Source organism: Carettochelys insculpta, chromosome 1, assembly GCF_033958435.1.
Source record: "Carettochelys insculpta isolate YL-2023 chromosome 1, ASM3395843v1, whole genome shotgun sequence".
Lineage (NCBI taxonomy): Eukaryota > Metazoa > Chordata > Testudines > Carettochelyidae > Carettochelys > Carettochelys insculpta.
In genome coordinates, this window is record NC_134137.1 from 51,162,305 (window position 1) to 51,174,438 (window position 12,134).

Genomic DNA, 12,134 nt, shown 5'->3' on the forward strand with positions numbered 1-12,134 from the left:
TGAAACTAGGACAAATTACCAAGGATGAATATAGGCAGAGACAGGAAGGCAGGGGCAAGATTAGAAAGGCAAAGGCACAAAATGATCTTAAATTAGCTATAGGAATAAAAGGAAACAAGGAGACTTTTTATAAATACATTAAAAACAAGAGGAAGACCAAGGACAGCATAGGCCCATTGCTCAGTGGGGAGGGAGAAACAGTAACGGGAAACTTGGAAATGGCAGAGATACTTAATTACTTCTCGGTAAAGACCAAAACAAAGAAGTCTGAAGAAGGAACACCTAACATAGTGAATGCTAGTGGGAAAGGGGTAGGTTTAGAAGATAAAATAAAAAATCAAGTTAAAACACGTAGAAAAGTTAGATGTCTGCCTGAAAGTAAAGTTTATTAAGAAGTAAAGTTTGTAAAGTCTCATGATGGAAAATACTAGGCAATCTTAAGTATAGGCATTGCTACTCGTTCTGTTTAGAATGATCCATACTGTGGAAGTTTCACTGCACTTACTCGTGACTTTGCAGGGGACTGAAGCTTTCTTCAACACATTGGATGATACAGAGAGGCTATGTCTACACTTGCAGTCCTCTTTCGAAAGAGGCATGCAAGTGAGGGAAATCAAAAATGAGGTGCAGATTTACGTATTGGGTGTCTCATTTGCATATTTTGAAAGAAGGGTTCTTTCAAAGATGTGGTTTACTTTCAAAAGAGCCATGTCTATGCTGCTTTTCTTCCAATAGAAGCTCTTTCATAAGAATATGCAAATGAGGTGCCAGATGTGTAAATCCAGCACATCATTTGCATTTTCTATTTCCCTCATTTTGAAAGAGGAACACAAGTGTGGACACGGCCAGAGTGAGTAGGAAATGTTTATTGCATGCCAGGGTATCTAAAACGAGAAGCCTAAAATTTCAGGAGTCAGGGGCTTTAACATGATATATCAGTTTATTCTTTAAAAGCCCCAAATAAGCTACATGTACACTACAGAGATCTTTTGAAAGAAGCTCTTCTGGAAGATCTCTTCCGAAAGAACTTCTTTCAAAAGAGTGCATACACAAAGCCCCCACTCTTTTGAAAGAATGGGCCAGGGATCAAAAATGAAGACTGTTCTTTCGAAAGAAGGGCCTTTTGGAGCATCTACAGGTTTTTTTCGAAAGAAGCTTTCAAAAGCTGGGGCAGGGCTCTTCCTGAAATGGGAGAGGAAGAGTGATTTTTTTCAAAAGGAGGACTACATTCTTTTGATTTACTTTCCAAAGAATGCTTTTTTGCGTGTAGATGCTCCATGGGCTCTTTGGAAGGAGCCCCCTTCTTTTGAAAAATCTTTTGAAAGAACTTGATAGTGTAGACACAGCCATAGGGAATGCAGAATATTAACACAGATTGTGCCAATAAGTATTCTTGCAGTATTAAAGCAGCAAATGTACTAATTGGCCAAACTCAGGCTTGTAATCAGGTACATCTCCTCTCAAGCCAATCAAATTACTCCCTATCTAAATTTGTCTCAAAGTAGAAATTATAAAAAGGACTCGAGCTACAAAGAGCAATTTTGTCTCACTCAGAATAGAGTGAGTGTGTGGTGTTGTTTAAAAAATAACACAACTTATTTACTGAGAAATGCATGGCCAACTCCTTAATTCCATCAGAGGATATATTTTAAATGTGTGATCATCTTTGCATGTTTTCAGACCTGCTGTGCTACCTGTCAATAGAAGACTATGAATAAAGGTTAACACAGTTAGTTTGAAGCCTTGGCAGAACTAACTTGGCTTATTAAAAATGCATGGTCTCTCTTTCTGTTCAGAGAAATTCTCTGTTCCTTCTGTTTAGGGATTGTTGGTCTATTCACTGGCAATTAAAACAGAATGATAGAAAGTGTAAAATGAAATCGGACTGAAATATGCTCATATGAGGAGAAAAGGTAACCAAATCTTATTCAGGAAGGCAATTTCATACTTAAAAGCTACAGTAAAACTAACCATTGAGTCATTTTGAAAAGTGAAGATGATTTGCTTTTTATAAGTTCATACAAGTGAAGTGTCAGGAATCAGAGCTAAGCAATAAAACCCTGAGTTCTAAAATAGATAAGTAGGTCATATAAGGATGATACAACAAAAGAAGAATGTCACTGAAGATTTAATTGTGGAAAATGAGTCTGCATTTATGGTGATGAATGTAAAACAAAGATGAAATGATCAGGCCTGGCATACACTTGGAAATTAGATGGGATATAACAGGATTGCTCTGGGGTGTACGAAACCACACCTCATCAGTGACAGTTAAAGTGACCTAACTCTTGATGTAGGCAATCCTAGATCAACAGAATTATCCCCTGAACCTAGCTATCTTCCCTCAGGTAGGTGAATTGCCAATGCTAACAGGGGAAGCCCTATTGTCAGCATAGGTTGAGTTTTTGCTAAAGTAATAAAACAGCGCTGCTGTAGCATTTAAAATGTTGACAAGACCAAGTATTTATAGTACGTGTCTTATCAGAATTTCAGTATAAAATATGCATAAGCCTGAAAGATTCTAAAATTATATCTGTTGTAGTTTAATGTCAATCTGTTACATATTTTGGAATATCAAAGATGTGCTTATGAACTTGCTAGGATCAAAGTTTCTATAGCCACTGTTAAAATGAATCTCCATGTGTATAATTGCTTAAATTATCTAAAATTTATTTAAAAGATATTCGCTTGACATATTAAGGTGTCATTTACAGAATAATTAATTAATCAGTAGATATACTTCTGTCATGGCCTGTGGCTATTTTTAATTGATTTTTAGAATCAATGTAACCCTGATTTCTGAGCCACCGCTTAAAGTCCTAGCTAGGGTACACTGGGAAATATTAAAAAGGCCTAAGCAGAGAATTATGATCTCAAGTCAGGGAAAACCGTCCACAGCCGATGGGCATGATGCAGGGGAGTTCATGGGGACTGACAGCCACTGTGGGATCCAGGGCAAGGTGGGACGGGGCGGGGGGGGGCAGCTCTGTGCTTCAGGAAGAGGCAGGGCCAAGGGCATGAGGGGTGGGGCCTAGGACCATCAGCCCTTAGGACTGCTTGGGCTCCCCTGCTTCAGCTGTATGGAACGGCGGAGCAGTGATGCTGAGGTGTTTCACAGGGGCAAGCCTGGGGCAGATCTACACTTAAAGTGCTGCAGTGACTTAGTGAAGGTGCTACCTACGCTGATAGGACTTCTCCCACAGGCATAGTGACTTCATATCCCTGAAAGGCGTTAGCTATGCCAATAAGGTTAGTCCTCCCATTGACAACAGTGCTCTCTACATCAGGAGTTTGGTCAGCGTAGCTCCATCGATCAGGTTGTGAATCATAGTTATACTACCATAAGTCTGTAGTGTACACTGAGCTTCAGTGGGACTACACACAAATGCAGAACTAAGCTCATGTATAGGTCTTTGCAGGCTTGTGGTCTTTATGTGGGAAATTTGCTCTGTTTCTGGGGCTGTGCCTTTCGTCAGCCAATGGATGTGGGACATGAATCCTGGAAGTTTTCTGCCTTGAAGCACGCACTTGTGGAAAAAAGGTTTCCCTCTTTTAAGAAGCTTAAGTATCAGAGAGCAGAAACAGCAGCATTAGATTTAGGTTACCTACAACAAACCATGAATAACAAAATCCACAGTGAACCGTTTGCGATCAGCCCCACTGGTGATATTTTCATACCGAACTATCTGGCAATACTTCTGAATACTAAATATGTTAATGGGCCTCTGGATCATTTCGTGAAGGAGTAAGGCCAAGCTTCTTCACAGTGAAAGTGAACATGTTTGTCTCAAATTAGATTATTTTTCTGATATTAGTTAAAATACTTTTAACGTTGTTTATAATTTGTTTTTTCATTCACTGTGGTATAATAAATTCTCCACAAAGACAACTTGCTCATCCAAGAAACTTTGCTATCTTTGATATCTTTTAAAAAAAGAGCTCTGATTTATTCTCTAAGACATGTTTTGAATAACATCCAACAAAAATTCTCTTTACATCTTCCATGGTCCAGGAGATTTACCTTTCAGGTATTAATGGTGTCTGTCAGTCATTTTCATTATTTGTGGGATTTTTGAGAGCAAGGGTCAGCTGTGTGGGGCACTTGGCTAGATTGTAAATGAACTTTTTATTCTGTGGTGAGTGATCAGTGTAGTCAAACGATTCAATTTTGATTTTTCCTATTGGGATCTCAAACCAGCAGCCACAAAGAGAAGAAGTTAGTCATAGTCTTTACTACCAAGCATGAGCTTCACATTTCCTGGACATGTGAATACACTGCAGTGATGTCTGTTTCTTTTATTTCTCTGTAGGTTGGGAAAAGGCCTGTGAAAGAAGAATTCTGTTCTCCGCCATATACCCACTACGAGGTATCGCCAAGCTTTTATCGATCTGCCATGATACTTAAGCCACAGTTAGGACTGGGTGCAGTTTCTAGGTTACCCTCTGCAAAAAGTAGGATTTTGATCACAAGTCAAAGATCCTCAGATAGCTGCCTCCATCAGCCAGGACAAATAGCAAATGTTTCCAGCCTTTACCATCCTGAAGCTTCAGGTAAACTACAATCTCTTTCTTTCTTTTAACTATAATCAGTCCATTGTTCCCTTACCACTTTCAAAAATATTAAAAATAATTCTTGTTGGATTGCTCATGATCTGTTGTGCCCCCTATATTCTGATGAGTAACCCATTTGGCCTTGGCATTCCATCTGTCTATTGATTTTTAAAATTACGTACAACTTACCCTGAGTGAACTTCCATGTCACCTGAACACTGTTTCCTTTGGCATTCCAGCTGCTCGCTCACCAGCTAGATACTGGCTGACCCTCTCTAATCTGGAACTCTCATCTGGCAGCATCCATAATCCAGCATGATTTTAGTTAGCTGGATGACTGCTTATCATGGGTGTGGCCAAGTTTCCTGTGGTCTGATATAGTTTGTTTACAGCCACCAGTCCTGGCTCTGTGTTCTGTGCTGTTATTTAGCTGTACTTTACCCCTAAATGTCTTCTAAGAGCCCAGTAAGCAGTGGAAGTGTTGGTGATGCTGCTCAACAATACTGACCTCCTGTAGTCCAGCATATTCTCTCATCCAGCAATGACCAGGTGCTAGATCAGAGGGTGCTAGATGAGAGAAGTTCAACCTGTCCTACACTTCATGATGTGGAGTTATTGAAACCCAGTTTCACACCTTTAGTTTTTCTTTGTTGCCTCAGACACGTTGTTTCCATTTCTGGCATCTCACCTCCAGTTCTCCTTATGAGCAGTGAGATAAGGAACTTATTTAATTTTTCTGCTGTGTCTTGTTCCTGTGCTGTTAAGTTTTTGCTACTCTTCTCTAGTAATTTGTTGGCTTTCCTTATTTTTCTGCTTTTATTTATTTATCACAAGTATTGTGACAAAGTCAGGACAGATGGCTGCAATAGGGTAGGAAAAGGCAGTCATACCAGGATAAAAGGCCCGTTCCTCTCTCAGCTGGAAGTGGGTTACTGCAGGTCAACCAGGATCAGCTAAAAAATGGGTAGTCTCAGGCAGATTAGGGTCATCTGCAACAGGACTATCTTAGACACCCATTTCAGGGCTGCCTGAGACCTTTTAAAAATCCTCCCCTCTTGGGAGGAGACAATAGACAGCCACACCCAAGCAGCTGCTAAGCTAGAGACAGCAGAGGAGTGAACAGTTCCAGGAGGAAAGGCTGGGTTTCCTACTCATAGCTGCAGAGGATGAGCTTAAACCTCTGCTAAGGTGAAGGCTGACTGCTGGGACTTAGTAGAAAAGGGGTGCTTTAGCCAAGGCCCCTTTCACCATGATGAAAAGTGCAGAGGCTGGCAAGGGAAAGGAGGGCCTTGACACAATATCTTCCATTGTTTTCCTTTAGTTCCTGGGTAATCAGTCTTTTATTTGCAATATTTTCTTCCTTAATACTCATTCAGTGTTGGTTAGTATTTTTCTTGGCATCTTACAAGTCTCTATCCTTCAGACTTACACACTGTTTTCTACCTTGACAGCTTTTTGACTTCTTAAGCCATCTTTATCCATCTCTTTTTTTTTAAAATTGTGTCTCTGAAAAGGAATATATTGCTTATGAAATATGCCAGAGTGACAGCTTTGGAAAATGTCCCTTATCCATAGAACAGTCGTAATACAAGCCATGACAATCTAAGATTCCTCACAGGTTTCTAGCAACATGTTTCACTCTCTAGGATAAACTTAGGTTCAATCCACCATTCTTGCCTATTCTATCCTTTGCATCTGTGACTAGACTGTTAATAAAGGTATCAATTAGCAAAAATTGTGACAGCAATTCTTGTCTTGTGGATACCTCTCTTTTAGTAGCTGATCTAATACCAGTATTTTCTTTCAGCTAAACCAGAAACCATCATACCATGAATATTGCTTCAGTTCACCCGATGGTACATATGACTCTGTAATTTGATACAGAGCTTTTACGTCTCAGTCCTCATCAGATCCAGTTGCGGAACCCCCATTAGTTTTGATAGCCACTAGGCAACTCATGTGAAATGAGCCTTTGTAGTCAGTACAGTTCTCACAACTTCCATATTGGTGGATGGCTTAGTAGTCAGCTGCCTCAGTGGATCACAAATGAGATACCAAATTCAGGACATACTGCTGAGAAATAGGCATCCCAAACTGCAGGTTTATTCTGTCATTAGATTATACCAAGCTGGCAACAGAAGTGAACTCCTGTGTCCCCTGAACAGTCTCCTGCAGCATTCCAGCTGTGGACTCACTGGCTAGATTCCACACTTCATGATATGATGTTACTGAAAACCAGTTTAATCAGAATTAGAGCCCTTCCTGTCCCAAGGGATCAGCCACCTAGCCAGCTGAATGTATAACTCAGCTATCATCCAATAATCATGCTGGCACCAATTCTTTAGTAATTAACACCTGAAGGTTTACTAAGAAAAGAAGAGTTTTATAAATGTTTAGCAGATCGTATACATACAAGTGATGGCAAAGTCCTTATGTTAGGTTTGAACCTGTAATGGAATAAGCTGCTAACTTACAAAAGTCTCTCGGGAATCATCCAACTGGATTGTGGGTCATCAGACCTTACTCAGTTCTTCCTTGTTAGAAGTCCAGTCTGGAGAAATGAAGACAAAATGGAGATCTCAGGAATCCTTTTATATGCTCTGCCACATTTGTAGAATTTTACTGTCCTACACAAAGCCTATAGCCCAGATGTATGGAGAATAACTGGCCCAAGATGGAGTCCGAGGTCACTTGAACATATCACCTCTTATGTACTTTGGTTACTCAGAGAGGAAAACACTGCACATATTCTTTGAGTCATCCACAGAAAAGTTTTACTGGATGGGAATAATTTCTTCAAAGCCCCATTGTGAGCTGAGTATCCTTAATAAGCCATCAACACATAGCTGTGTGGTCCTAATGTAACTTGGAGATGTTACCCAGGAATACAACACACATGGAAGATACCAGTACCTAGCCATTATTCGTAACTTTAGATACAAATGTTAATCTTGCATGTAAACAGGGTAGTCATACTTAGCAAATCATAACTTTTCCATTGACATCTTACATGTCATCGTACAATATTTATTGCAATTGCAGTGGTAGCAATGATACAAATGGTCATATTCACTCATATGACATTACTTTAGTAGAGCAGACAAGGAAGGAGGGGCCTGGAATGATCGTTTTAGGTCTGAAGGATTAAGACCCACTGGCAAAGCAAGATGGGAAAGCTTGCCCTGTTTTGTATGTACTGTGGAAAAAGAGAACTTCATTATTTAAGCTTGTCAAGCTTTTGCATATGCTAAAACCACTAAAAATGTGTTTTTGTAAATGGTTGTGTTCAGCTGTCACTTTTACACTTGAAGAGATGAGCAGAATTCCCTTTTGTTAGTTTCTAAAACTTCAGTTTATAATTTTAAATGAAAAGAGCAGCCTAGCAGAACCCTTGCCATCCAGACTACTAAGGATGACATACAGATCTGATAGGTTCAAACAAAGCAAATATTGATTATTAAACTGTTTTGTGGATTTAAACAAACTTATTAATTTTCCAGGCACTTGACGCCTTTTATCTCTTTCTGTCAACTTGTTTCCCTTAATGTGACAGGCTAATGCGGTGGCATGTTAAATTATTTCCTTTTATCTGCCATTTTTGTGGTACGAGAGCAACAGGATGAAATACAGCTTAGATAAACTTAATATAATCAAATGATACATACACACAAAATGAAGGACTTTTCTTGATGTTAATGAAGGCAACATTTTGGTTTTTAAAAGTGCGCATTGATAGTTTTGGTTGATTTAAAGTATAATCAGCTGTGGTCTAAAATTTTTTTCCCTTGCTACATTACCTTTATTACAAGCAAGAATGCTAGCTAGTGCCCACTTGAGGGTTGATCTTGAGCCCTTAATGAGACAAGCCTTTTGCTGATTTCAGTCTTGCCGGATTAGGTTTTCTGAGTGGTGGTAAAGAGGACTAGCCAATCTCAAAGTGATGTACTAGTACATGAATCTGCCTTATCACAGTCTGCCTAGGACAGCACACCCTACCCAGTGCCTTGAAATGAAGATTTTATTCCTCTCTGCTCTGCCTTCCATAGCACAGAAACTCTTAACCAGCCTTGGTGGCTGCGCAGCACTGAGTACTTTGTTTCTGAGATGATAATAATAAAGATTGCTCCATCTCTAAATCAGTTAAGCATTAAATCCCTGAACTATGTGCATGTCCCGCCACACCATGGTGACAACATCACACTGTGACATCAACTGGTCCCAGGCCCGTGACTACCACTTGACATCCTTGTGGACCTACTAGCATCCTTCAGTCTACGTAGACTATGGATCGCGCCCTTCGTAGTTCCGTTTGGCATCCTCATTTGCGCCGTTGGCTGTGACTGTGAAGACCCACACGAGAGTGACAGTCCTTGCTGCATCTGTTGTATATGTAATGGGTGTCTGGCAGGTCCTTGCTGTGCTTTCTGTGGGCTCACTTCTCCTTTGCTAGCTGTCTGATCCTCAATTCACCCTTCTGAAGGCCCTTGTATAGTTCCTGTCTCCATCTGCTGCGATCATCTGCCAGCTCCTCCCAGCTGTCTGGCTTGATGTCTACTTCCCTGAGGTCTCTCTTGCAAACATCTTCGTAGCGCAGCTGGGGGCGTCCGGGAGGTCTTTTGCCAGCGGCTAGCTCGCCATACAGGATGTCTTTTGGGATCCTTCCATCATTCATCCTGTGGATGTGGCCAAGCCAGCGGAGCCGCCGCAGCCTGAGGAGGGTGTGCATGGTTGGGATTCCAGCTTGCTCAAGGACGGCGGTGTTGGACACACTGTCCTTCCATGATATTCCAAGGATGCGCCTGAGGCAGCGCAAGTGGAAGACGTTCAGCCTCTTTTTCCTGGCGGGCATACAGGGTCCAAGTCTCGCTGCCGTAAAGGAGGGTGCTGAGGATGCAGGCTCTGTAGACTTGCATTTTGGTGTGTGTGTACAGCTTGTTGTTGTTCCACGCTCTCTTGCTGAGTCTGGACAGAGTTGTGGCTGCTTTACCGATCCTCCTATTTAGCTCATCTGGCCTCCTGCAAGCCTGGCAGCAGAATGCCACCCATGCTCAGGGCTGTCTGCTGAGTCTGTATGGCGCACACTAGCACTAGACATGGCTGCATGTGTTGGGACCGTAGGGCTATGTCCTGCCCAAACTAGCTGAGTGATGCTCGCAGCCCACCCCCTCTGCATCCATCTCTCGTACCTGGGGGTGTGATGAGCAGGGCACTTTCCCTGCTGCCCATGTAGGCCCAGGAGGCGTCCTGGCTGGCCAGAACGGACTCCAGCATGATAGTAAGAACATAAGAATGGCCATACTGGGTCAGACCAAAGGTCCATCCAGCCCAGCATCCCATCTGCCGACGGTGGCCAATGCCAGGTGCCCCAGAGAAGGAGAACAGAAGACAATGATCAAGTGATTTATCTCCTGCCATCCATCTCCTGCCCTTGTTCTGAAGGCTAGGGCACCATACTTTATCCCTGGCTAATAGCCATTTATGGACCTAACCTGCAAAAATTTGTCAAGCTCTTTTTTAAACCCTAATAGAGTCCTGGCCTTCACAGCCTCCTCGGGCAAGGAGTTCCGCAGGTTGACTGTGCGCTGTGTGAAGAAAAATTTCCTTTTATTAGTTTTGAACCTACTACCCATCAATTTCATTTGGTGTCCCCTAGTTCTTATATTATGGGAAAAGGTAAATAATTTTTCTATATTCACTTTCTCCACACCATTCATGATTTTATATACCTCTATCATATCGCCCCTCAATCGCCTCTTTTTCCAAACTGAAAAGTCCCAGTCTCTCTGGCCTCTCCCCATATGGGACCCGTTCCAAGCCCCTAATCATCTTAGTCGCCCTTTTCTGAACCTTTTCTAATGCCAATACCTCTTTTTTGAGGTGAGGAGACCACATCTGCACGCAGTACTCAAGATGTGGGCGTACCATAGTTTTATATAGGGGAAGTATGATATCTTTTGTCTTATTATCGATCCCTTTTTTAATAATTCCTAACATCCTATTTGCCTTACTAACTGCCGCTGCACACTGCGTGGATGTCTTCAGAGAACTATCCACTATAACTCCAAGATCCCTTTCCTGATCTGTCGTAGCTAAATTTGACCCTATCATGTAGTATGTGTAATTTGGGTTATTTTTTCCAACATGCATTACCTTACACTTACCCACATTAAATTTAATTTGCCATTTTGCTGCCCAATCACTCAGTTTGCTGAGATCTTTTTGTAGTTCTTCACAATCTGTTTTGGTTTTGACTGTCCTGAACAACTTGGTGTCATCTGCAAACTTTGCCACCTCACTGCTTACCTCATTTTCTAGATCATTGATGAACAAGTTGAACAGGATCGGTCCCAGGACTGACCCCTGGGGAACACCACTAGTTACCCTCCTCCATTGTGAAAATTTACCATTTATTCCCACTCTTTGTTTTCTGTCTTTTAACCAATTCCCGATCCATGAAAGGATCTTTCCTCCTATCCCATGACCACCTAATTTACATAAAAGCCTTTGGTGTGGGACCGTGTCAAAGGCTTTCTGGAAATCTAGGTATATTATGTCCACTGGGTGCCCCTTGTCCGCATGTTTATTAACCCCTTCAAAGAATTCTAATAGATTAGTTAGACACGACTTCCCTCTGCAGAAACCATGCTGACTTTTGCCCAACAATTCGTGCTCTTCTACGTGCCTTGCAATTTCATTCTTTACTAGTGTTTCTACTAATTTGCCTGGTACTGATGTTAAACTTATCGGTCTATAATTGCCAGGGTCTCCTCTAGAGCCTTTTTTAAATATTGGCGTTATATTGGCCGTCTTCCAGTCATTTGGTACCAAAGTGGATTTAAAGGATAGGTTACAAACCACTGTTAATAACTCCGCAATTTCACATTTGAGTTCTTTCAGAACCCTTGGGTGAATGCCGTCTGGTCCTGGAGACTTGTTACTATTCAGCTTATTAGTTAACTCCAAAACCTCCTCTAATGTCACTTCAATCTGAGTGAGTTCCTCAGATTTGTCACCTAAAAAGGCTGGCTTAGATTTAGGAACCTCTGTAACATCCTCAGCCGTGAAGACTGAAGCAAAGAAATCATTTAATTGCTCATTTAAGCAGGATATCGGTCTCCTCCTGGTCTCGTTACTTCCCCTCCTCCAGCTCTCCCTCCTCCTCCCTCCAGCTCATCCTTGTCCCAGCTGAGAACATCTGCATCGAGCCCGAGTCCGGACTCAGGCTGGGAGGTGATGCTCTCCATGCCACCCCTCCCCAAGGATCTGCTGGAGCTCCCGGTAATAAGGGCAGCTTGCAGGTTCTGTGCGTAAGTAGCCTGTGGCGTCCTGGGCCCAAATGTAGCCCTCTCAGAGCGCCTTGACTTGCTCGAGCTGCGGCAGGAGTGCCCGTGTTTGGCTAGGGCCTTGGCCATGTGGCCACGGATGTCAGCATTACAGCACCTAGCCCAAGATTCCGGGTGGGTCTTCTCTGCAGCCCAGAGGCTCCATGAAGGCCTAGTTCTCTGGGCCAGACCAGGAGAGGGCCTGCTTCTTTGAGCCCTGGGGAAGGTCCTGGGACCCCTGGGGCTGCTTTCTCAAAGAGC

At 42.2% G+C, this 12,134-nt stretch overlaps 1 protein-coding gene across 1 annotated transcript in view; it reads left to right on the forward strand.

Moving 5' to 3' along the window:
* MTUS2 (microtubule associated scaffold protein 2) overlaps positions 1 to 12,134 on the forward strand; it is a 495,583-nt gene that overhangs the window by 176,218 nt on the left and 307,231 nt on the right. Inside the window, exon 3 of the mRNA XM_074985997.1 lies at positions 4,311 to 4,551. Coding sequence (XP_074842098.1) covers positions 4,311 to 4,551 — 241 coding nt within the window. The remainder of the gene's footprint in view (positions 1 to 4,310; positions 4,552 to 12,134) is intronic.